Source organism: Dromaius novaehollandiae, chromosome 1, assembly GCF_036370855.1.
Source record: "Dromaius novaehollandiae isolate bDroNov1 chromosome 1, bDroNov1.hap1, whole genome shotgun sequence".
NCBI lineage: Eukaryota > Metazoa > Chordata > Aves > Casuariiformes > Dromaiidae > Dromaius > Dromaius novaehollandiae.
Window position 1 is genome coordinate 34,155,351 of NC_088098.1, and position 24,142 is coordinate 34,179,492.

Genomic DNA, 24,142 nt, shown 5'->3' on the forward strand with positions numbered 1-24,142 from the left:
TTAATGAGCTATTATTAGGCTGCCAGCTTCAGACACAATCCAGTGGATATTATCAAAAGATATAAATGACAGCTGAGTCTGACCAGAGCAACATCTGGAAAGCAGTATATTAACAAACGGCTCCATTTCTTTCTATTCACATGTTTTGTTCCCCCTGCCCCTTGAATGAAATGTTAGAAATGTGTATTTCTTTTTCTAAAACAGGTGACTCCTCTATCATTCTACAGCATTTTTCTTCATAAGCATGGCTTGTTCTTAGAAATTAACGACAAAGGAGACATCGTGGAAAGTTTCCATGACCCTGATGGTAGTGTCACTTGGACTGTCAGTGATGTCTTTGAGCACAATGGGAAGGTGTATCTAGGTAATACAGAACTGCCTTTTCTTGTGGTGCTACAGTAGACTTAAGTTTTCATGAGCTGGTGTGTCAAAAGAAAAATAGCAGTATTCCTTCAAGCAGCTATTAAACATTTTTTCTACTTAGCAGGCTGCTACAGCAACAAAGAAGTAGAACTGAAACTAATACCAAATAGCTAAACAGAAATGGAGCATAGAAATGCTTGTTTTAGAAGCTTGGGAAAGCCTCAGATGTGAATAGGTTAGATGCAAGTCACTCCCCTCTATAGTTTAAGGAAATAGTTATGTTTTTGAACAGTTGCACAGAGTTATCCAAGGCATTCAACTCTAACAGGGTTGTAAGGTGAGTACTGTATATCTTATTCTTACCTGCAGTTCGTATTTTGAAAGAATCCTTATTCCCCTTTTCCAGGGGCAGAGAACATACTGCTTTTAATTATGAACAGTAGTTCTCCATTGTCTTTTTCTTAATGGTTGAATGTATAGAAAACAAACAGTTTCCAAGAAAATATATCTGAACATATACAGTTTGTATTAAAGTTCTCACATTCCACTATTTTTTCCTAGTGCAAATTAGTCATGTTGTGTTTTGCCAGACACTGTACATAACGATCAACTGCAGGTTGATCCAGTAACTGTGACCATGAGGAAGGAGGAAAAATTCACTAATGGCAGTTATATAACAGCACAACAGGCAGAGAACAGGCTTACAAATCAGGAATCCAATCTCTTAGCTTGATCTTTTGGAAAGGTTTAACTTTAGTTCAGTAACAGAAACATCAGAAATTTGACAGGCAGTTTATTTTGTCTTTCCCCAAAAGTGCAGCAGTGAACAGGGTCCTCTGGAAGGGCACTTTCTAAACAGATGTTCAAAACAGAGCAGAAATTAAGTATGCTCACAACATGCTAGAGCAAAGTATGCTCACATACAGAGAAGAGTAATACAAATAAAGTATACTTTAATTCAATCAAAATAAAAAATGACAATTGTTTAATTAGAATCAAATATTGTATTTAGCTTGTGTAACAGATCAGTCTTAACGTTGATAGTTTGAACAGATTTTTACACCTGCTTTGTGTGTATGCATGCATGTGAGTTTTTACAGATTTATTCCCAAAAATGCAAGAATGTCAGTTCTTTGGGCCTGTGCTGAGTAAGCATGTAGTTAGCTATGTTCACTTATGCTGAAGTAATGATACTGAGTAAGGTTTTCATTTTAGGTTAATGTAATAAGGGATCTGTTAGCTGTATTTCTCACTGTACCATATCTGCTTTATTAGATCAGAACCAGGTATGAACTAAAAAAAAAAGTAAAAAAAAAAAAGTCACATTTCACTCTCATTTGAACTCTGCACCTATAAGGTCCCTTCATTTAAATAGAAATGCCTTCGGTAACAAGGTATAGATACAGCCATGGTCAAATCATGTATCAAAGGGAAATCTAGGAAGAGCATTTAACTTTAAAATGACTTATCTGGGAATTAGGTCTGGCTGCGAGTTAAAAGTCCCTTCATAATATTCTTTTAATCATCAAGGATAAGTATTAATACTGTCCATTCAGGACTGTAAAAATACCCATGGAATTAACTGCTTCTTTGGAAGAGACACCAGACATGTTGCAACAAACTCCTCTAAAGGCAGTGGAAGCTAAGCAGCTGTTTGTTGCTGTTCTTCCTTCAGCCAGATGCTTTTGCTGAACAGTTCTTAAGTCTGTATCAAAAAGTGTGAGCGAAGCAGATATTTTCCTGAACAGCTATTCTCTTTTGGTAAGTAAGGACTGACTAATTTTATTCTGAAATTGAGTTTAACAGGACATTTATTGCCTATGATGGATTACAGGTATAGTGTGGTTCTCTGACACTGAGTGTGGAAAAAAGTAGGATATTGAGTCTCATTACAGACAAAAATGCTTTACAGGTGTACAGATATCAGGAGTGATAGTTTGAGTAAAACACATTCTGTAATCCCACTTCTGAATATTCTATATTGATTCTATTCAGTTAACTTTCAATTAAGTATTAGACAGCACATAAGTCATACAAAAATTTGCTTGCTATGGCTTAAATCATTTTAAGAAGAGATAGATAGTGTTAAATTAATCAAGTTATAGATTTGTACCTATGACATTTCTTTTCTCTTAAGAAGCATCATGACACACAACTTTCACTGAAACTTAACTCAAGTAGAAGCTTGTCATGTCATTTCTTTGATTTGATAGAACCCTGTAGGGTTTAATTTGCAACTATCAATTTATTTCACTCTAGCCTCTATACAGCTACCAAAAAGAGCTTAAACAAAGAACAAGTTTAAGTTGCTAAAATATCTGAGCAAGACACTACTTAAATGAACTTTAGGCTTAGCTCAGTGTGCAAGAGCAAACACTTTGAGAGCATAAAAAACCCCACAACTTTGGTTTTGTTTTTAAAGAGAAGCCAGAGTCTGAAGGATGTTGATGGGCAATACAAAGGCTCAATAAACAGAACAAGATAAAGCTACAATTGTAATGGAGAGAAAAAAAAAAAATCTTGAGTATCTGAAAGCATGTAAATAGTAACCAAAACCCCCAGCATTTATACAGATACTGCAGCTGAGGAACTCCCTTTCAAGCTAATTATTTTTCTCCGAATGTTTGGTCGCTCTAGAGATTGTTTCAGTGAGCTAGATTTGAGACAAAAAGCTCTATAAAAAAGGTCTAACCTGTATACCATCACAGAAGTTCTACAACTCTAAGCTACATGAAGGTCAACATCTATCCTTCAGAAGCAGAAGTGAGGAAAATTCAACAGATCTTTATAGCATTGCTTTTATCCAGTTTGTGGATGTATGCATGGGAGTATGTACCTTCATAGATTTGGGGAGAGTCATACTTTGTTGCCTACTTCATGTTTACTTGGTAGAAGGTTTCATTTGATGGGCTGCATTTCAGATGACACTAACAAGAAGGTTGAAAAGATGACATCACCCTTCCAAAGGGAAAACATGTGATCATGTACTGCAGTCAGAAGTCTGGCTTGCAGTCTTTTGGTGTGAAGGCCACTTACTGCAGGTTCTGAGTAGTTATGTCTCAACGAGAAAGCAAATCTATGAAGCACTTAAACTGCCTTAAATAGCCCTCTTGCTACTACCCAGCAGAAATTTTTTTTTTTTAAAGCTAGTTTACTTTCAAAATAATTTACCTTCAAGCATCTAATTGGCTTCAGATGTTAGACAGTTGGAGACAACTGGAGGTTAGAAAAAGATCAACTCTATTGTGGTGCTTTGTTTTTGAATTTTAGTATTCCTGTTCATATATTCAAACATACTTAAATCGGCTCAAAACAGGCACACTTACTTGAATACTTGTTAGTCTCAACACTGTTTTGATAGGCTTCTTAGTGAGTTAAAACCTTAACTTTGAAAGTTTCAGTAGTACATGTTAACCTACTCTAGCATTTCAAACTAGAATGAGGTTCAAATTACATTCTTGTTTACAGGCTACCAAAGCAGATCTATAAGATGCATCGTTATCATTTGAAGTGGTCTTGTTGAAAGAAGGTATTTAGCATACTGATTTTAATTCTGCACAAGACACTTGCCAGTCAGATCCTACAGCTTTGACTAGTGCCTTCCTATGCTATTTTGGGCTAGTTTGCTATTGTCATTAACAGCTTTGAGCTCAGTACAACAAGCCCATAATTAAACCTAGCGTTTAAGAAAGTCCATATGACAGGGTGTGAATATGGGTGAGCATTTCTGTGCAATAGCACCTGCCTACCTAACCAAATTCAAATATGTATTTATTGATTTTTTTTTTAGAGCAAAATAAACTGTGTTCAGATTCAGAGGCCATAGGTAACCTCTGTGCCTGTGATATGAAAAAGTACTTGAAAGACAAAGGTGGTAATCAAATATCTGAGCAAGACAGATTAGCTATGTCTGACAATTTAGAATTACAGTTCAGCTGTAAATATACATATTGCACAAGGCAACCAGCTAAAGACAAGGGTTTTTCTTCCAAACTGGGTTTGAACAGCCCATTAATAGTCTTCCAGCTGTGATCAATGAAAGTTAAGAGACAGACCTGCTGCAGTCACTGGAGACACTGCTCAGTGGGAGCTGACCGCAAGAAGCTCTTAAATGCTTTGTAAGGACTGTGCAGAAAACCTGCGAGCCCGAACACCGTGATTGCTGAACATGAGGCGTGGGTCAAATCTGTACCTATGAAAGGAAACAAGCTGTGTGAGCTACAATTAGTAGTAACTAATACTTCTAAAAATAGCGTATTTCTAGAATAGCTGGTACAATGCTACATGAATAGCTGGGGTTTTTTTTTTTTGATAGCATACAGTAGGGACATTCTCCTACATATTGCAACAGATGAGTCATGATGATACAGAACTAAGGAGCAGATGTTATCAGAAAAATAAATAGTAGCTGTACTAAACTACTGCTACAATAAATACTAGCTACACCATACTAACAGCACACATGTATAATATTAAAGTATTCAGGAGATGCACTTTAGTAGAAAGTTTTGTTGTCTCACACTACAAGTCTGTGTAGCACAACTGAAAGGACATTTTAAATGCCCTAAGAGAAAGGGCTTTAAATCAAATGATTTTTAGTTTTGAGCTAAGAAGTGCAATTTACTTACAAGCGTTGACTAATACATACAGCTTAGGTCCCGCAGTAAGTATTTCTTTACTAACAGCATCTCCAGAAATAATCAGAGCAAGTAATTTCTGCCTACAGAAATATGCGGAGCTCTTTATCTGCAGGCAAACCTGAAGTTGCTTGTCTGCTGACTACTCAGTATAGCTGTAAGCTCCACTATTCTAAGTCAACAGTGGCTAACAAGGTTAAAGTAGTAGTATTAATATTATCAAGATATATTTTGTTGGTTAAATTAAAATAAAGATTAAAATAGAAGGATCAAGAAATCCTCCCTATTAAACAAAAGTGTACATGCTAGTGATATTCTATTCCACCATAAATACCTTTGTGAAAACTTATTTTTTCTAAAAATATATGGTTATACTTAAAAGCCTTATAACCAGTCAAAACAGTGTTTACCCGGGATCAAAGACACCTGGTGTACGGCAGGTTGCTCCTGAACAGGACTGCAGCATCATTAATCGATAGTTCATCTTTTCTAGAATTTCTTGATCTATTGTTTTAGCAATATTATTGATCTGATGTGGATCAGCAGTCAAGTTATATACTTCCACAAACACCTGTTTAACAGAAGAAAGTTCTTGCAGTGTATTAAGAGCTAAATGCTAATTAACATTTTTTGAGAAGAACAGTTTATGACAACATACAGTATCAAATGTTACATTGCAGCATTCCCATACATAAGCTGTATTTTGCCCTAGTGGCAAAGTGGTCAAAGGCAGGGAAGTTGGTAGGTAAAGGTAATGTTTTGATACAGTACAGTGTTGTTGGAAGTGTTTTTACTTATACCCCACCCCACACCCCAAAAACCCCACAAACACATACACCCCAGTCTGCTGTATAGTAGTTGTTTTTCTGACAGATAAATAGACCCTGCCTTAAAGCTCACAAATAGAAAGCAAAAGACCATGGGGAAAATTCCTGACCATGGCTATCATTTCATTAATTGATCTTAACAGATACAGTTTCACAACCATCTGTGTACATACAGCTGTACAACTGAGATGTGTCTTAACTATGTATACAATGTATACTGAATACAAATATACAAGCCTACTAGAAGAAAGCTTTTTTTTTTTTTTTTTTAATTGTGTGCTTTGAGAACTAGAAGGTTTGCTTGGAAGATTTTAGGGCAGATTCAGTTTTTGGTAGAAAAAGTCTTTGAACTATTTTGTAGAACAAATATTGTGCAAACATACCTCAAGAATTCAGCTAAAGTTTTGTCTGTGCTACAGTAGGTGCGATTGCAGCAGATGTTGGTTAAACGCCTGGGTTTAAGCTGGCTGGGTTGTGTCTAACTTAAAGATGTCAGCAGAAGCTTTGGTTGCAAGGTCTCTCGTAAAATTCAGTACAAAGTTTTAAAATCCACATTGCTGCATCTTCCTGAGTTAGTCCTAATTTAGCTGACCCACGTAAACTGGGTAGCCCAGAAGTGCAACAGCTATACCTCTTATAGAAAAAAAAAAAAAAAGATGACATGACATCTACTGAGATCAGCTTTGGAGTCTACTTTTACAAAGAAAGATATGGCATTCATTCTGCTTCATCCTAAGTTGTCAGCAAATGGAAAAGAGGGCAGAGTCTGTTAATCAGCATCTTAATCAGCTATACAGTCATCTTGTCTCCCTGCAGCAACCTAGTTATGGGATTTGCTCTTCTGCTGTAAGTTCTAAGTTTATTTTAAGTTGTCAGAAAGTGCTTTGTATGCTGTCATGGCAGTTGGGGACACCTGATAGTTTTGTGTTTACTATATATCTACTCACAGGGTGATTGATTAAATTTGTGGCCCAAATAGTTGCTTTGAACCTGATATGCTTTTTAGGATTGACTCTGCGCAAATGGGCACAAGTAAGATCAGCCCTGTAACACTTCAGTTTTGTGCATAAAGCTGGTGCTTCATTAATGATTTGAACTGCTTCTGCAGGGGGTGTTATGTCCCATATACCCAAACAACTTAAGCTAAAGTTAGAGGTTCTTTCTGAAAGTTTGCCACAAGAGGCAAGCACACAAGAGGCAAGCAAATGCTTGCCAGGTAGAAGAGAAATGATGATTAGTCTGAGACTTCAGTTCTTCCCCAGAAAGAGAGCTGCAATTGAACGTAAGAGCAACAGCAGCAGAAGTACTATGTAACAAAAATATTTGTAGTACAAAAGAATCTGCTACATGGAATCAAGATAAGGCAGAACTGAACCCAGCCCTAGTACAGCTCTTCATGAGGCTGCTAGGTGACTACTAGAAGGCAATTATCACAGTTTAGGCTATTTCCCTTCTCTCCCCCCCGCCTTCACCTCCCCCCCTTTTTTTTTTTTTTTTTTTTAAAACCCCACCAGAGTTCTGGTCAAACATTCTCATCAGTAGTTAAACACTTTACTGCTTATCCTGCAAGCAATGCTAATCTGCTTTTCAGAGTACTTTATGCAAACCTTGAGAACAGATAAGACTGCAGACAGTGACTAGCATAGTTGTGACGAGTTAACATCTGTTAGTGAGACAAAGAATTACCTCCCGATCATCAAATTCACAGTACTGCAGATCCCAGGAAGCTGACAGTGTCCTTACACAAGCATATGTGTTGTTATAGGAATCTTCACACACACAGTCTGGGAAACAGTGCTGTGAAGGAAGCAGTGAACAAATACTTTAGAAGAAAAAAGAAACTAGCAGTCCTGTCCCTAAAGTCTGTAACAGCTCAAGCCAACTGCAGTTAATTGATGAACACCAAAAATCTTAGAAAATAGGCGCAAGTGTCCACTGGGGATTTTAAACAAAAATAGCTCTTCTAAATTTGAGAAAGTGGTACTAGTTAACTCCCACCACAATATATTAGCTTTCCAGACAAAATTCAAGTACACCAAAGAGAACAGCAAAAAACCCACACTACTAGGATGACCTCCTCTGATTTTTCAGAGCATAGCTAGTGACCTGAGCAACAGTTTCAGATAAACACCATGTGACACGGCCTTCAGGTTTATAAGGAACACTGTATCACTACCACCCATTTCCCCAAGCCCACATCTTTGTGGATAATTTTAAGGCCTCTTCTAGTCTAGAGGCCCTATAGATTTCCATTGAAAGGGTGATTGTGTTCTGTAACAGTATGCAGACATACCAGTTTTGTATGGCTGGTGTCTCTTAGACATTGTTGCTGTACAGCAGCTACAGAGCTCTTACATATGGAGATCCTAAAAACTAGTCTCTAGAAGCTTATTTCTAGAACCAGGTTAGCCCATAGAACAGTCAGAGGTTTAATATTAGAAAACAGCTGCTGAATTAACAAATTTTGTTCTGCTTACTGTAACACCAGGTCCTAGGCCAGGGCAGGTAGGATCACTGCCGTTGTATCCTTCTCCTTGGTACTCCACCAAGAAGTCTGATCTCCATGTCACATTTTTGTCTCCTCTCTAGGACAGGAAGTTAATATGACTTATTATTTACTACACTGAATCAGAAGACGTTTTCCATGCCTGGGATAACAAAAGCTGTTCATTGGTTACGCAGCAGTTTGAGTTATGGTCCCCAATTTGAGTCAGTCTTAAGATAATATTCAGCCTTTGGTTAGAATGCCTCATGTAACTGGAAGACAGAGATCCAATTCAAAAAAACCTAAACCCTGACAAGAAGGTGCACTAAAGTGCGAGCTTTGATTCATAAAGAATCATGCAGTAAGATAAAATAGGAGCCATGTGGCCAGAGGATACCACCATATTACAGGCAAGATCTTTCTATAGGCTGTTTCTCTTTAGCTTTTAAATCCAGCTACCACAACAAATGGAAAAAGATAGCCTTGGCATAAGAAAAGAAACAGCTTTAAGCAGCAACTAAGTTTTAAGCTGTTCTATTTGTAGCTACTTTTTTTAAAAGCTAGCTGGGGAAAAAAGCTGTAAATTAACATACAGCACCATCACAGACACATACAATAAAAGAATGAGTTCCAGAATTTTGATTCTGACAGAATTTAAGCTAGATGTCTTTTAGCTGCTTCCATCTAAAGAACAGCTTAAGGCTTGCATACAGGGTTTTAATAGCAAAGCACTGTTTTAAATCTGGATGATCTCCTACATTTCCAAGTAATCTGCCTTCAATTTATAGACTAAATTTAATTAAAACTAAAAGGATCAGCTACAAGCAGCTTTATTTAAATAGGCTTCTGGTCACTTATTGGAAAGGTCAGGTTTACTTTATGAAACTACGTAAGTTTTGCCAGAATTTAGGGGGAAGCACTAGTTCTACTTAGAACTGAAGCAAACAAAAGATTTAAGTAAGCACAGTCTGCTTCTGTTTTATGTGCATACTAAGAAGACCTAATCAAAGGGGGAGGGAGGGTAAAAGGTAGAAACAACATACAGCCTGACAGAAATGATTACAAATGGCAGGATTACCAGAAGATGATATAGCTTTATTACCAGGAGACCCAGAAGCTGCAGAGCTTATCAAAATACACTTGCATTTAAACAGCATATCTGCTTTTTCACTAAGTTATAAAAACCCTGGGTGAAAGTGCCATCAAGGGGAGAATATGGATTGCAAGCCCACCTAGTCCATTGAAGGAAGTAATATTCACTTTAAAGAATAACCTTTACTAGAATTACTGGTTGCTATCCCTGTCTGTCCACTTACCAACAGTGGCAGTAGTGACATCCCATCCATCTGAGTCTTGTTCAGGTCATACCCTGCGATATCCAGAATAGTGGGACCCAGATCAATGTTTGCAACAAGCATCTGTAGGGTGAGGGAAACAGTTAAGTTTCAAAGACTGGAACCTAACAGGTTTAATAAGACTTCTGTAGTTTAAGTACTTGTAATTTCAGGTACATCTAAACAGCATTTATTTTCAACTTTACAGGGTAATGGAACCTGTAACAGTCTCAAGAAATACCATTTTGGTGGGAAAATCTTATGTAATCTCCACACCTCATTTATTTCTGTAGTTTGCAAATCTGTCAATTTACTGATCAAATGTGGGGGCACATAGCTTTTTTTTTTTTTTTTTTTTTTTAAATGAGGTCTTTGCATCTTGTGCCACCCTACAGATTTCACTTATATATGCAGGGGCATAAATTAAACCTAAAGCTGGTAACTGTGAAACAATATTAAAAGCAAATAAGTATTTTGTCTTAATTTCTGATCTTACCTTGTTTGTCTGATTTGGTTTTATTCCTGGTCCTCGAACTAGCAATGGAACTTTGATATCAAACTCATACAACTGCCGTTTGTCTATTGGCAATGAGAACTGGCCTATTCAACAACATCAGAAAGGGAAAAAAGTTAAATGGTTTGTTTTAGGTTTAAAACAGTTTTGCATTACTCTTTAAAAGTAGTTCTTGGAAATTATACAAAGTCAGAAGAGGTTCTTAACAATAACTACAATAACAAAGTGTGAGGATGTGAACTAAGAACTTGGAAGTACAAGCCACATTTTACAGGATGTAACAGCTTAGATGTGGCTTTCTCAGTTGTGCAACACTGCAGAGAGCTCTTTGAGACAGATTTTTACAGGTCAGCTCTTTCACTGCAACTCTTTCTACAGAACACAGATCTTTCCTCCATTTCTGTCCTAATTTTACATTATACATTTATTTATATTTACATTTACAATATAGTGGTAGAGATTAATGCTGAGTGAACAACAACAAAAATTGCAACGCAAGAATGTCTTGCAACTCAAATTAGTACTTTTCACATCTATAGTTTTTCACAACTGCTGTCTCCATTTTCTGGAGCGGTCATGAGGGTGACAAGTTAAGCAATTCCCAGATCATCTACAAGTTTTCAGTAAGCGATGAACATCTTACCAGTATGAAAGCCATTGTCTGATGTGTAAAAGATGTAAGTGTTATCTAACTCTCCATGGAATTCCAGTTTCTTCACTAACTTCTCTATCAGATCATCTACTGACAACAGAGTTTGCCACCTATACAGACACAAGAAAGTAATTAATCCTAGAGTATTAAAATTTAGAATTATGAATGCTGTTAGCATTCATATTATGCTTTAAATCAGCAATGTACATGCTGTAAGCAGATTATCTTGTGTATTCCGAAAACAAACTAGATAGATTACTATACTGTACTGTTTGAGGCAGCATTTTAAGATAGAAATAGACTGTTTGTCTTCTCCACTTGTTGATTTTGTTCTGTAGTGTCTGAGAAAGGTCAAAACGCTGATTACTTGTAATCTTATCTGGAGGCAGCCAAGACCAGCTTTGAAGCAGTACAAGCAACGAAGAGTCAGAGTGATCTCCTGCAAGGTCACTTGTTATTATTTCCTTGTACCTAGTTTTAATATTAAACACAAGTACTCCATGAATTTAGTTATCTATAGAGGATCCTTTCTGCTTGAGAACTACATCAGGTATTTTGTATTAGTCTTTCAATATCAGGGTCCATTTTTCTGGTGTATATAAAGGCCTTGAACTGGTAGTTATTGTCTTGTGTCATGGGGTCTGCTGTTGAGACAAGTGACTGCTAAGCCAATAATAAACGTCCACAGACTAGTATTATGCTGAATTAACTAAGTTCTTCACTTCTTGGGCTCTACGGTCTTCAAGTTTTATTTAAAATTTTATTGCATAATTTTACTTAAGTGTTGTATAAAGCAAGTGCCTGAAAAAAACAAACAACAAAAACCCAACTTAGTCTTCCATCTCGAAAGTGACAAGCTAATGTGTGATAACTGCCCAAAACAGAGTTTAACATTTAAAGTTAGATTAATGTCTGTTTCAGAACTTTTAAAGAAAATACTCCTACAATATAAACTAATACTCCCTTTACACACACACTTATAAAAGAGATGGAGGAGGAGGGTATTTTAAGAAAAGAAAAACAAAAACCCATCCTCCTTAGCTAGTCAGTTATTACAGATATTCCCATTTAACAAGAGCACAGACCAAGAGGCAAGGTTAACAGAACAGATGAGCTGGCAGATAAATTGATCTTATTTGATGTATATCACAGAAGAATCTGGCATTCAAGTGCCTTTGAGGAAGCATACATTTTGTGAAAATCTGTTGTACATGGAAAGTCAGAGAAACAGTAGAGAAACTCAGCATGACTGGTCTTTATGATAGATGATAGCAACGTTTGAGAGCAAAAAGTTTCTGAAGTCAATTGCAAGTTTCTTTGCAAAAAGTGAACTGAAAGCCAGGTGTGCTAAGACAGATTCCAGAAAACTATTACAGGTAACTGGCTGTCTGTTGTCAGACTTACTACAGCCCATTTTAAAAAGATTTTTTTTTGTTGGGTGTTTTTTTTTTTTTTTGGAAGATAAGAGTTCTGATAGTAGGAATTTTAGGAATCAAAAGAAATCCCTACCTCTTTCTATAAGCATCATCAAGAAACTGTATTGAAGAGTTAGTCATTGGAGTCTTTGCTTGTCGAATTAACCAGTGCTTGTTCTGAAGAAAAAAGACAAAGGTTAGCGCAGCAGAGAAGTACAGGTGAATAGTTTTGTGCTAACTTCTAAACCTTTGTTAGATTCACTACAACAGAAATCTTGTTTAGGGTAAAACATCTGCATGACTCCTGTAAGTAGCCAGATAATGCTATCAAACTGACTTGACTCCAGTTTTCCTTTCAGTCCATGTAAAATCTAAGTTGTAAGAGCAGAATATAGCTACAGTATACTCAGGCCTTGGTGAGAAAACAATAGCTGTGGATTTTTTCAAAGCAATCTGGGAAGAAATTTTGGGGAGCAGAAATATTACACTTTCATTTGGATTTTTTTACTCCAGAAAAAGAGTGTTTGTTTTACTGAAGGGTTATATCTTCTAGCCTCATCCCTAATTTTCAGAAACAGCCCTTCCCTTCCTGCAAAAGGCAACTGAGACAGTTTAACTCATAAAAAATGATGTACTTGCATATCCTGAAGCACCAGTCTGAACTGGGTCAGCCACTCTACAGATACATGGAAAGGTCTACTGTAGACAACTTAGATTAGTATTAGTGAGGAGCAGAATAAAGGAAGAGTCAGTGCAACTTTACACTTTCATTTAATAAGTCAGAGATTTGAGTTGCATCCAGTCATCATCCTCAGCTCCAGCCTGTATTTGTTTGGGACACTTCTTTGTGGAACCTCTAGTTACACAATTTCCATCCTGTCACAAGACAGACTCTGAAATGGCTCAGGCTTTAAGGACTCACAGTGAAGTGACTCATGTTCTGCAGTTTCTCAGTTTCCCTGTTTTCTGCTTTTGCAAATTGAGGGATGGATTTCTGGCATGGAGAATTACTAAATTAAAATAAACTGGGCCTGGCAGTAATATTCAGATCTTACTTCTATGGCAATTGTAAAATAATTCTCTGGAGAAATGCCAAGTCTGTCTCAGCAAGAAAGCTGACCAGATGATCAAGACCAAACATCTAGCACTCATCACCTATTGGTGGGGAAGGAAAGGTAAGAGAAGCCACCTCACACACCCCCTCCCCGGCTCAGCAGAAGTTCTTCAGAGAACAAAGGGGCTGGCAACCTCACCTACACACTTTTCACTGGAGGTGGGCTCAGGAGGGGCCTTCCCCACAGCACAGCTGGGCTGTGTAAATCAGACTGATAAGCCACCTAGTGAAGTAGAATCTTCCTCTTGTTCTGGAGTACTTTGCTCTTTCTAGCTTTCTCTGAAGTTTCAGGAACTTCACACAGCACTTAGATATCTTTGTGGATTTAAGCAAATTTGATATTGATGCAGTGTCCTCAGATCTGGTCCTTGCCAGTCCCTGTCAAGTTTGTTTCACCAGATACGTACAAAGCTGTCCACCAAGTCCTCCTGTCTGCCTGCATCCTGCTTTCAAGGAAATCTGGGAGACCTTGAGACAGGATACTGTATCTTGCCAGCAGGACCTGAATATAGCTGTGCTCTGATCTTGCAGGCAAAACAACCCATGCAAGAGAAAACATGTGACACGTATCTTGGACAACTTCTGTCTCAGAAGAGTTTAGCTACACCGCTCCTCTGGTGTATCAAGAGTCCTGCTTTGAAAACAAGACAGGTACCTATACCAAGTGATAGGTCATAGCTGAGGATCTTAAGCAGAGATTAGAGTCCTTGCAACTGGCCAGAGTTTGACAAGAATTTTAATCCTACTCTTTATGCAGATTCCCCCTAGCTGGCTCCTTTTAATACCCCTTGCCCACATACTATGCAAGGAAGCTAGGCAGTTAGTTCAGGAATCAAGACTGTACAATGCAAGGCTGCCTAGCAAGCATCACAACGCCAATGACTTGAGTGACTGAGCCTGAATGCCTGTTTATTACTGTTGTAGAAATTGTGCTTGCTCTAGGAAACAGTGAAGCTCCAAAAAGACTTAGGCTCCAGGACCACACACCGCCAATTAAAGAAAAGCAGACTGTCAATGATCATAGCTATTCCGTCTGTAGGAAGAAGAGTAATGTTAGTCTCTTCCTATTGTGAAACAGATTACAATTCTGTATCCACAGATAAAGCAACTCCTATGCTTTATTTTTTTGGCTAGCTGCTGACTTTACTGGTCAAATTATTTCTAGCTTATTATTTTAAAATACCATTTGGTTATTACAGTAGTAGAGTCTAAGATACACTTAGGATTCCTTTCATGGAGAAAGATTCAGATTCCCACTCCCTAGTATAGACACTTTATCCCAATCTGTTAAGTTTCATTCTTTACTACTTGCACCCTTTCCTCCCCCTTTCCTCCAGATGATTTTACATCATGCTGATAAGCATACAGTCATTCAACAAGCTATGATCTTCAGTCAAAAAAAAAAAAAAGTCTCACCCTAGACTAGACTACATGAGTCACAGTGACCTCAAAGATATATGTATCACTGGGCTCCAGGCAGGCATTCAGGTAGTGACATCCCATATACTGAAGGTCAGGAGTAAATCCTGAAGTGAATCAGTTGAGCACTGAACAACAGAGAGGTCTACATTTGACATTAATTGGACAAAAAGATACAGAAACCTGTAAGTTAAATACCTTACTAGATTAAGTGTGTGTGACCTTCACTTTAATTTATAGGCAGAATAAGTTGCAGCAGATCAGTCTGAGCTGGACCTTATGTGGCTAAGTGAATTGGCAGTGGAAGGCACTGTCCTGTCACAAATATATCTACAAGCTTCTAACATTAGGCTCAGCAAGTCTGATTATTTCAATAAATGAAAGGCAAGCTCTCAAAGTCCGTGGTGACCCTGGTCCTTGCAGCTCATGATTTCAGGAAAGCCTCTGGTCAGCCTGATAAACTTGTAAACTAAGGACAGCTTTTCCATGAACTCAAATAATGGACAATCCTGCCCATCTGAGCAGACCCTGTGTAAGAACGGAGGACTCTTCATTCCTCACCTGAAGCTTTACATAGCACACTACCTATATGTTCTCTTAAACATACTGGAGGGCAATGAAAGAACCTTTTAAGAACTTCAGAAAGGTCTAGAAATTGGCTAAGGAATTAACCTTTTCTCTATTTATCAATCATTTCTGTTGTACTGCATATAATTTCCTCCAGTGATTTTTTTTTATTTACAAGATATTAGTATGCAAAATTCTCACTGTCACAATAATCAGCCTTATGCATTTAAAATAACCAACCAACCAGTAGTCATGGTATCAGCCTATTCTTCTCACCATTTAAACTTAATATGCAAGTCAGGTTAATTGTCTACTGCTCTCATGAACTTGTGAAATAATCTATGTAGATTCTTTCCAGCTAGCTTACCTTTCCATGAATGTTAAAATTGCTGTTTCTTGGTGCACTGACATTCTGAAAACTCTTTTTATACTGTGGAGCAGCGGTCCAAGGTGAATGTGGTGCTGGGGTGGAGATCATCATAAAGAAGGGTTCAAAATTGGATTTATACTCCAAGAAGTCCAAAGACATGTTAGCCTGCAAAAGGTTTTTTTTTGGGGGGGGGGGGGGGGAGGGGGGGGAGAAGAGTTGTAATGCCAAAGGAAAACAAAGAGTACTTAAAATCCAAACTAGACATGTAACTTATTTAGAGCTTGATAGCACTGGGAATGTGTAAACTATTTCAGAAACTTACTGCTTGCACATCTACATCCAAAATAGCAGCTTGTGATTAATTAATATCTCAAGTATTCATGCTAAACAAATCCTTTATCCCATATTTCTGAATAGCATTCTACTTTGGACCTTTACATTATTTAGATCGGGAAGGCTCAAAAAGGCTGTAAAGGATGACTCCAACTTTTCATCCCATTCTGCCTACTCTGAAAATCTACCTAAACTCTCCCTTTATTGAGTAAAGTGAGAAATATCTTTTTCTTTAATACAGTCTGTATCTGAGAGCCTCGAAAGGACTCAAATCTCTGGCCTGGCAAATCAGAGTTTGGCAGTTTCAGTTGTTATCTGAAATGGTAATTGTTCTAAAAAGAGGTTTTTTTCAGCTTATAACTTATGCTCATTCTGTAGCTAACTCCCAGTTTCCAGTGGGTGCCACATTTCTGCTGGTGAGGCTGAAAATTCTAACAAAATGTAGTTCTAGGTCCCACTCACTTGTACCACTCTATTGCACGCTCATTTTCACTTCAGCCTATAGGCAATTTGAAGTGGCAAGTTGGAAGAAATGAGTTACATTTTAGCTTTCCCTTGGTCAGTCTTTGCAATTAAAGACTTCAAAGTTACTGCTTACAGATGAGCTCTTCACTACTCAAATATCACATTTTCCTTTCCTGCCTGATTACCATATCCCACTCTAGATTGCCTTTTCTTCTGGAAGAGACAATACACTAAGAATTCCCCACAGTACAAAACCCAGTAGGAACTCCTCTTCCTTCCTCTCCTCAACTTGTATACCTAACCAGCTAGGACTGGGCTTCAATCATATGATGACAGACTTAAAGGATAAGAACTACATGAAGGTCTTCAGAAACCAAGAAGTGGAGAAGTTTGTAGAACTAGTCAACTTAGATTTTGTTAGGAGATTAAACTGCAGCATCTCAGAACTGCAATAGACAGATCCAGGTGTCCAGATTTTCAGTACTAGACTTAATTACGCAGATACCCTCAATCAAGAGAGAAAGGAGCTTGTGCAACAGAAAACTTCTCATCAGCTATTTATTCCTGTTCCTGGTGATTTTCTCTCACTGTAGATTTGGCAGTGTAGGCATGGCTGTTACTGCACATCGAGTGGCTTAAACTCAAGCACTAGCTTAGAGATGCTAAATACCTATTTGGTAACTACATGCTGAACACAGAATGCAACACACCAAAAATTATCATAATGCTGCTTCATCAGTAGGCAGCCCACCACAAATAAGCATTTTATGTAGCAATAAACTATTGGTCAAAATGTTTATGAGCTGCTGAAAGATCAAAAGAGACAAGTACAATACTAGTAATAGGATAGCCTCACTTCTGACTTATCAATTCCAATCTAGCCTAGGCCAGTGTAAAATCTAAATTTAATCAGACAGCTGTTCAGTGTCCTAAGAAACATCAGTCAGTTCCTAGTAAGCAACTGTCTATGTTAAAGAACCCATTGGCAATGAAACTCGTTAGAGTTTCAGTGGAAGATTATGAAATGACTGCATGACAAGACTTCTCATCTTTAGCAAAGAATTTTTGAGTGCTGCTAGAGTACGTTATTTGGTATTGCTGGGGAGCTCACACACAGCATGTCAACTTGAGACTGAGTGGGGGGGCAGGGAAAGTGGAAGGAGAGAGCGAGCGCACGAGTGTGCACACACGGAAGAGTGCGCCCCACTGTTACTAAGACTACTTACTAAACAGACTCATAAAGCAGAAAAAAAGCTAAGTAACTCTTGCAATTTTCTTTTAACTATTTTATGCCTTTTCTTTCTGTCTTTACTCTACTGTAAGAGGGTAAAGAGGCTAAAAATGTCCTTGGTCTGCTACATATTTCAGAACAGTCCATATAAAAGGCTAATCAATTTTGTGTGTAAGGGCAATGTATTTCCAAGTTATCAGTTTGATGTAGTTACAGATTAGAAGATACTGACACATTGTAATAACTAACAAACAAAACATGGTGTAAAGTTACTTTTAAGTGCCTAACTTCCCATTGAAATCTTGACCTGGTTTATATCTGTTTCACTACAATACACACAGTTTTTGTAACAGCCTTATGTCTTGAAATAAGTTATTTCAGATAAGTAGCCTGAAAAAATACTGCTCTTGAATGCTCAGATACCTAGCATGGTAATACTGGGTTGCCTACATGCATTGTGTTCCTCACGTGCCACAGAAGTCAATATTAACCTCTCAGTCCACAGCTTGTACATACAAACTTCTAATCTTTTAATATATCTGGAATCTTGTTTTGCTAGTAAAGCCCCACCACTATGACAGCATGATCATGTACTTTTTATGAATGAATGCAGCCTAGTAAACTGCCCCCCCCCAACCCCTAACCCTCCAGCATGAGGTATTATCCAGTCATGAGCAGCTTCTGTATCACAGGTACTAGAAGTTTCTTACCAGTACATCTGTAAGGTAATCTACACTGTAGTTCTCACCATGCCTTCGTGCTTTGCCATTCACTGAAAGAGTATAGTTGTAGTACTTTGAATTTTTCTCCTGTGAAAGAGAAAAGAGTCATATATACACATACAAAAAAAAAAAAGCAATATCCATATTGATTACTTGGAATAGTCAATGTGAACTGCCAGCAAGTATTTGGCAAATGTAAGTATTTGTCATAACCAAACGGCAGAATTCTCAAAATTGGTCTTCAACAGCATCATGTGTTTTAATATTATGTTATACTTTTTTTGGCTTTAAAAGTCAGAGTTTTTCCCCAGACATCTTAGTAGGAGTAGCCTTCATTAAAAAAAAACAAGGAATTTACATGCAACGGAGGCAAAAAGGAAAGAAATTTTACATTAAGCTGTTAGATGCTCTTTGCCTGCTATTTCATGATCAGCAAAATTAGAACACAAGTTAGACTGTAAAGCAACCTAAATTAAATATTTTTAAAACAGCCACATACCAAAGCATACCAGAAACTCCATCCAGGAGGTACATGACCTACTCCCCCTGCATCCTCTGCTCCATACTGAAAGAAAAAGGGAAGGGGGGAGGGAGAAAGAGACAAATGACTCAGTTTCAAATATGATGAATAAAAGCTAGAAGTTGTGTTTCACATTCACGTGCTTTATTCAACACCAGTCAGAAATTCTGCTAGCCAAATTCCATTTCAGAATGGAAAAACCCCAGAAACACATATAAGACAGATGTACAGCCTGTTAAAGAGAGCAGAATTAAATAACTAGAAGGAAGGTGACTGAAAGCTTAGCATTCACCAGCAAAATATAAAATTTATTTCCCGTTTTTCTCTGCACATGAAAGTATGCAGAGATCCTATAGAACATATGGTATATCATCATGTAATTAGACGTGATCAAAAGGCATGTATGTGACAAGCCAGTCTTAAGTTTAGCATCTTGTGAATTGTTAGCACACAAGAAAATTTTGCATGAACCAACAGCCTCCATCATCCTGCCTGAAGAGGCAGTTTTAACTTTAAACAATGTTAGCCTCTGTCATCTTAGTGCCAAATGATCTACAACAGCCAGTCTTTAAGCCAGCAAAAGGGAAAAGTGTCTGCTGAATCAGTGCCAAATTCAAAACAGAGGGTGCCTCAGAGCAACACAACACTTCTCACGGCTGCCCTCTCCCACTTACATGGTTCCCCTCACTGCAGGGACAGGGGATTATGCTGAGTCAAGGGATGCTCAAAAGAAGCAAAATGAGCTTCTCTGCCCCTAGCCGCCTCAGTAACATCAGCAGAGACAGATTTGTGCCTGGCTAAGAATATTCATATCCAGCTATCCTGTTGTAGCACCAGCATTTTCCACAAAAAAAAAAAAAAAAAAAAAAAACACACACACAAAAAAACCCCCGCAAAAAACTGCTGTTAAGAACTTTTTAACTCCTCTAGCTCCAAATAAAATTTCATCACTCAAGAGGCACGCCTAATCTTAGAGATTTATCAGTGCTGAATTTTAAAGACCTACCATAAAGTACTATAAACTACAACTTAGTTTAATAAAACAAACACGCGCACACACGTGCACCATGCAAGTGATTCAGCAATAAAACGTTGGGTAACATCTGTAGAGAGGTTAATAATTTCTGTTCTCCCAATCAAGACTTTAATATTTAAAATAACATATTACCTGCTAAGAAGAAAATCTTAGATAAGAATCAGGAATATTGAGACAAGCATATTTTTCCTTAAGTAACATTATTAACCTGCTCTAGGGCTGGCCTGACGGTGTTCTTAATACAAACCACATGCTCGTCCTCTATCCATTTCTTACCATCATTAAAATCATCATCTCTAGCAATTAACACAGTTGAACTTAAAACAAAACAGAAAAATCCCAGCTTTGGATTCCATCATGTTTTCACAGTTAACTTCAAAAAAATATTCAGGCAGCTACAGAACCTGATCTTAAGCTCAGCTGAGGATTGGAACTTTGCATCTTATTTATTCTACCTCAGCAAAGAGAATCTTTCATCCATACCATTTTAAATATTTTGGAGAATCCATATTCAATTACAAATATAAAGCCACTGAATATTTTAGAAAGTTAGAAAAGGCAAGTGAACTGTGTCACAGTAAAAATATAAGCACAAAATACCTCATTCAAATACTTTCCAGCAAAGAATGTCTGATAGCCACACATAGTTTTGAGTAGTGCAGGGAAGGTGTATGGTTCTTGAATCTTCTGCCATGATTTGCTGCTACAGTTTCCTTCCAGAGTGTTATTGACAACATGATGATTATGTGGGTATTTTCCTGTTAAAATGCTAGCTCGACTGGGACAGCAAAGTGCACTGGGAACATACTGGAAAGACAGGATAAAAAGTTAAGATTAATACTGTAAAATAATATTTCCTCAAAAATTGAGGGTTTGAGGTATTAGATAACAGACTGATCAGAGTCCAGCCACTTTAAATCTTCAAAAACTTTTTGGGCACACAGAATTACATCTCAAATATTTTCATTGACAAAAAGCTGCACATGAAACCAGCTTTAGGTTTCTGCATCATATGCTCTCCCCCCCATTACGGATTAGATGCAGCTTATACACAGCAACAAGTATCTATTAAGATATTGTTTAGCAGTTGATTCATTCCATTATTTTAGCCACGATAATACATTAGAAAAAGAAGAGTGAAGCAGATTTTCAGCACATATAAAACTAAAACTTTTAAGTAACTACTTCCAGCACTTCTCAGTTCATTAAAAAAAAAAAAAAATCTATTTAGACTATTCGGTTTTACTTCACTGCTTGAGTAAATTAGCACGACTACTTTTAGGAAGTGAAATCTTCTCTCTCAGACTCTGAATATGACCGTAAGCTATATTCATTTCAAGACCTGAAACTAGTTAGAGATTGGTTTCAAAAAAATAACATTGTAAAGTACTTTGTGAAATAATTGGTGCAGTTTTGAGATTTTCGATTACTTAAAACATAAACTGTACACATATAGCTCTGCAGTTCAAAGAGTTAATGCAAAAACTTACTGCATTTAAGAAGGTTATTCCCATCTGCGCAATGAGGGCATTAGTCTTCTTTAGAGGGGTCTGGAAGAATGATACCAAAAATAAGATTAGGTAGTATGTTTCTGCATGCAGCTAAAGGAGCAGTCTTGAAGCTATTGGCACAACTAGCTACAAGGCCTGTCACCATAGTTTCTAGGTAGTGTCCAGGCAAGTCATTCGTAAGTGTATTTTCGCTATGACTGCATGTGACCACAGCAATGCACAGTGGTTGCGCAAGCAAGTCTAAGAGAGCAGAAGTACACAAATATTCAGTGATTACCTGCAGCTACCGAGCCCTAGGCTTGACCGACACAAGCCCAAACCTCCATATCTTTATGGAGAAACTTCACCCCTAGCTCTCGAGATGAAGCCCACCGCTACGCTTCGTTTCGGCCCCTTTTTGGGAGCGCTGGGGTAGCGCAGCCACCCGACAGCAGAACTCTGCCTGTCGGCGGGCAGAAGAGAGCATTTCCGCAGCTATTTATGGAGCCCCGGATACCACGTTTTTCACCCCAAGATAAGCCCACCCCTGCGAGCAGCCCCACCTGACACAGGCCCTCACCAAGCCGCCAACACCCCCCCGGCCCCAGGCACAGGGCATCGCCAGCGCAGTGCCCAAGCGGGCACCGGGGAGGGGGGGGGGTCTCGGCCTGTCCCGACAGGGCGGGCGAGGCCTCCCGCAGCGCTCCCCACCCCACGCGGCCCCGGCCCGACCCCGCGCACCCGCCGGGCCCCCGCCAGCGCCCGGAGAGGCCGAGGGAGCGCCGGGAAGGGGAGCAGGGCCCAGGGCAGCGGCGGTTACCATGCCGCCCAGGCAGACGTCCTGGTCGTCGGTGAGGATGAGCACCACGTTGGGCCTCCGCGCCTGCCGCGCCGCCGCCGCCGGGCACAGCACCAGCAGCGCGGCCAGCGCCAGCTGCCGCGCCACAGCCGCCGCGGGGAACATTGCGCCGCCGCGGAGGGAAGGAGAGAGACGGAGGGACCCGCTGCCTGCCGCCCCCCGCGACACCGGCGCAGCCGAGAGCGGAGCGCGGGGAAGCAGCGCCTGGGCCCGCCCCGCCCCCGGCATATGACCAGGGAGAGAGACCGGGGTGGGGGGGCTGTCACGTGGCCCGGGCGGCCGCCGCGGAGCGCGGCGGCCCCGCCCACCGCGGTTCCCCTCCCCGCCCACAGCGCGCTCCGCCCCCCTCCCCAGCCTTCCCCCCCCGCGCGCGTCGTCCCGCCCCGCCCCCTCCGGCGTGGCCCCGCCCTCCCGCGCGCGGACGCCGTTGCCATGGGGCGGGCGCGCGGCGGCGGCGCAGTGTCTCGGTTCGCGCCGGGCCGGACCTGCGCGGTTTTCCCGCCTTCGGAGCGAGTTAGCGCCGCGGTGCTCCGCGCCGGGCGGCCGGGCTCTGCCCCGATCCCCGCCAGCGCCTGCGAAGCCTCGACTTGGCGGCCCTCGGGTGGTGGCGAGGCTGCGGTACCCCGCCCGCTCTCACACCGTCCTCTTGCTTTCTGGGTGGGCTCACTGCTGCGGTCGGCACCTGCGGCGATGGCCGAAACGGTGTTTTGTTTTCGTCCTCATTTTTTATTTCAGAATATTGCAGGCTGCTATCAAATGCCTCATTAGCAAAGTCTGCAAAGTCTGCCTGCCTGCAGTGTGGTCACTACATCTATCGTAGCTAATGAATTCTCAGCCTGAAGGAAACTATCTTATTGATGCAGCAGAAAACTAAAGGGAGGAAACAACAAGGAGCATGATCCGAGGGGAGTTCGGCAGAGGAACGGGAATGCTGGGAACTCCATATATTCGCGAGGAATTTAGCCTACGCTGCCAGGAAACGTGTGATCAACGAACGACACCAACGGTCCTTCTAGAGGGTCGCAGTGAATTAACAGCGTCTTCATCAGCTCTGAGTCCCGTTGCCTCGATCTGTGCAAGATTCCTGTAGGGAAGAAGTTTCACATTCTTGAGCTTGAAGATAAAAACTGTATGGAGGAGAACACTAAATTAAAATAATTTGGTCTGTGTAGCTCCTGATATGCTGGAAGGGAGAAACTGGGAAAATAAGCCCTCTGATTGCAGTGGGACTGGAACAGGCTGCGTGACAGAGGATTGCTGTGTCCATGTCGTGGTGCAATCGTACGATGTATCAGGGAAAGGGGGCTGTGACAGCAGCGGCATCACCTGGTGCGATACAGGGGCTTCAGGTTGTGTGACAGGGTAGCAGTGTAGCTCCCCCAGCATCAGCTCTGGTGGTAGTATAAACCCTATTATCAACTCTGTTTTTTGCCGTGTTTTATGGTGACTTGTATAATTATAGTCTCATAGTTACACGATTAGAGTTATGCCCTGCGTTTCTTCGTGCTCTTTTTTTCGCCCTCCTCTGAGGCACAAAGCACAGACACACAACCAGACGGCGTCTCACGAACGTGTTACGCACCAGCGAGATAACAGGAAAGGGATGAACGCTAAGGTAGCCGCGGCCTTTCCTGTGGGCAGACGCAACCGGGAAGTCATCCTTCACCCTCAGCTCCTCGGACATGTCGCGCGGCTCAGCGCTCCGGCCGTGATGAGTGACCGTTGGCCAACGGCCGCGACACGTCCGGGAGGGGCGGGGCAATCTTCCCCCTCCCCCCCCGCAGGTGCG

The 24,142-nt window shown here is 40.1% G+C and overlaps 2 protein-coding genes across 3 annotated transcripts in view; one reads left to right on the forward strand and one right to left on the reverse strand.

The window, feature by feature from the left end:
- LOC112978707 (adipocyte plasma membrane-associated protein-like) overlaps positions 1 to 10,141 on the forward strand; it is a 20,582-nt gene extending 10,441 nt beyond the window's left edge. The window contains exon 9 of the mRNA XM_064508612.1: positions 205 to 10,141. Within this exon, the coding sequence (XP_064364682.1) occupies positions 205 to 402 (198 nt within the window). The 3' untranslated portion in view covers positions 403 to 10,141. The remainder of the gene's footprint in view (positions 1 to 204) is intronic.
- Positions 1,140 to 22,641, reverse strand: GNS (glucosamine (N-acetyl)-6-sulfatase). 2 transcript variants are annotated; one of them, XM_064508589.1, is made up of 14 exons: positions 22,315 to 22,638; positions 21,495 to 21,554; positions 20,605 to 20,811; positions 18,948 to 19,013; positions 18,437 to 18,535; positions 15,695 to 15,862; positions 12,322 to 12,404; positions 10,804 to 10,922; positions 10,143 to 10,246; positions 9,629 to 9,730; positions 8,305 to 8,412; positions 7,514 to 7,624; positions 5,411 to 5,571; positions 1,140 to 4,555 (listed from the first exon to the last, which is right to left on the reverse strand). In XM_064508589.1, exons 1-14 carry the CDS (start codon positions 22,579 to 22,581, stop codon positions 4,471 to 4,473), a joined length of 1,740 nt encoding a protein of 579 aa, XP_064364659.1. In that variant the 5' UTR covers positions 22,582 to 22,638; the 3' UTR covers positions 1,140 to 4,470. The 2 variants fall into 2 exon arrangements, with proteins under 2 accessions (XP_064364659.1, XP_064364667.1); XM_064508597.1 differs by lacking the exon at positions 1,140 to 4,555 and having other exon boundaries at positions 5,484 to 6,460; positions 22,315 to 22,641.
- Positions 22,642 to 24,142: the final 1,501 nt, after the last annotated feature.

What these genes read in the sequence shown, in the direction of transcription:
- GNS (XM_064508589.1), bottom strand. Translation starts at nt 22,581, where the DNA reads ATGCCGGGGGCGGGGCGGGCCCAGGCGCTGCTTCCCCGCGCTCCGCTC. An exon ending in ATTTTAACATTCATGGAAAG is followed by an intron (nt 12,405 to 15,694) that starts GTAAGCTAGCTG and finishes TTTTTTCTTCAG; the next exon opens with AACAAGCACTGGTTAATTCG. An exon ending in CCAGGTGTCTTTGATCCCGG is followed by an intron (nt 4,556 to 5,410) that starts GTAAACACTGTT and finishes TTCCTTTCATAG; the next exon opens with GTACAGATTTGACCCACGCC.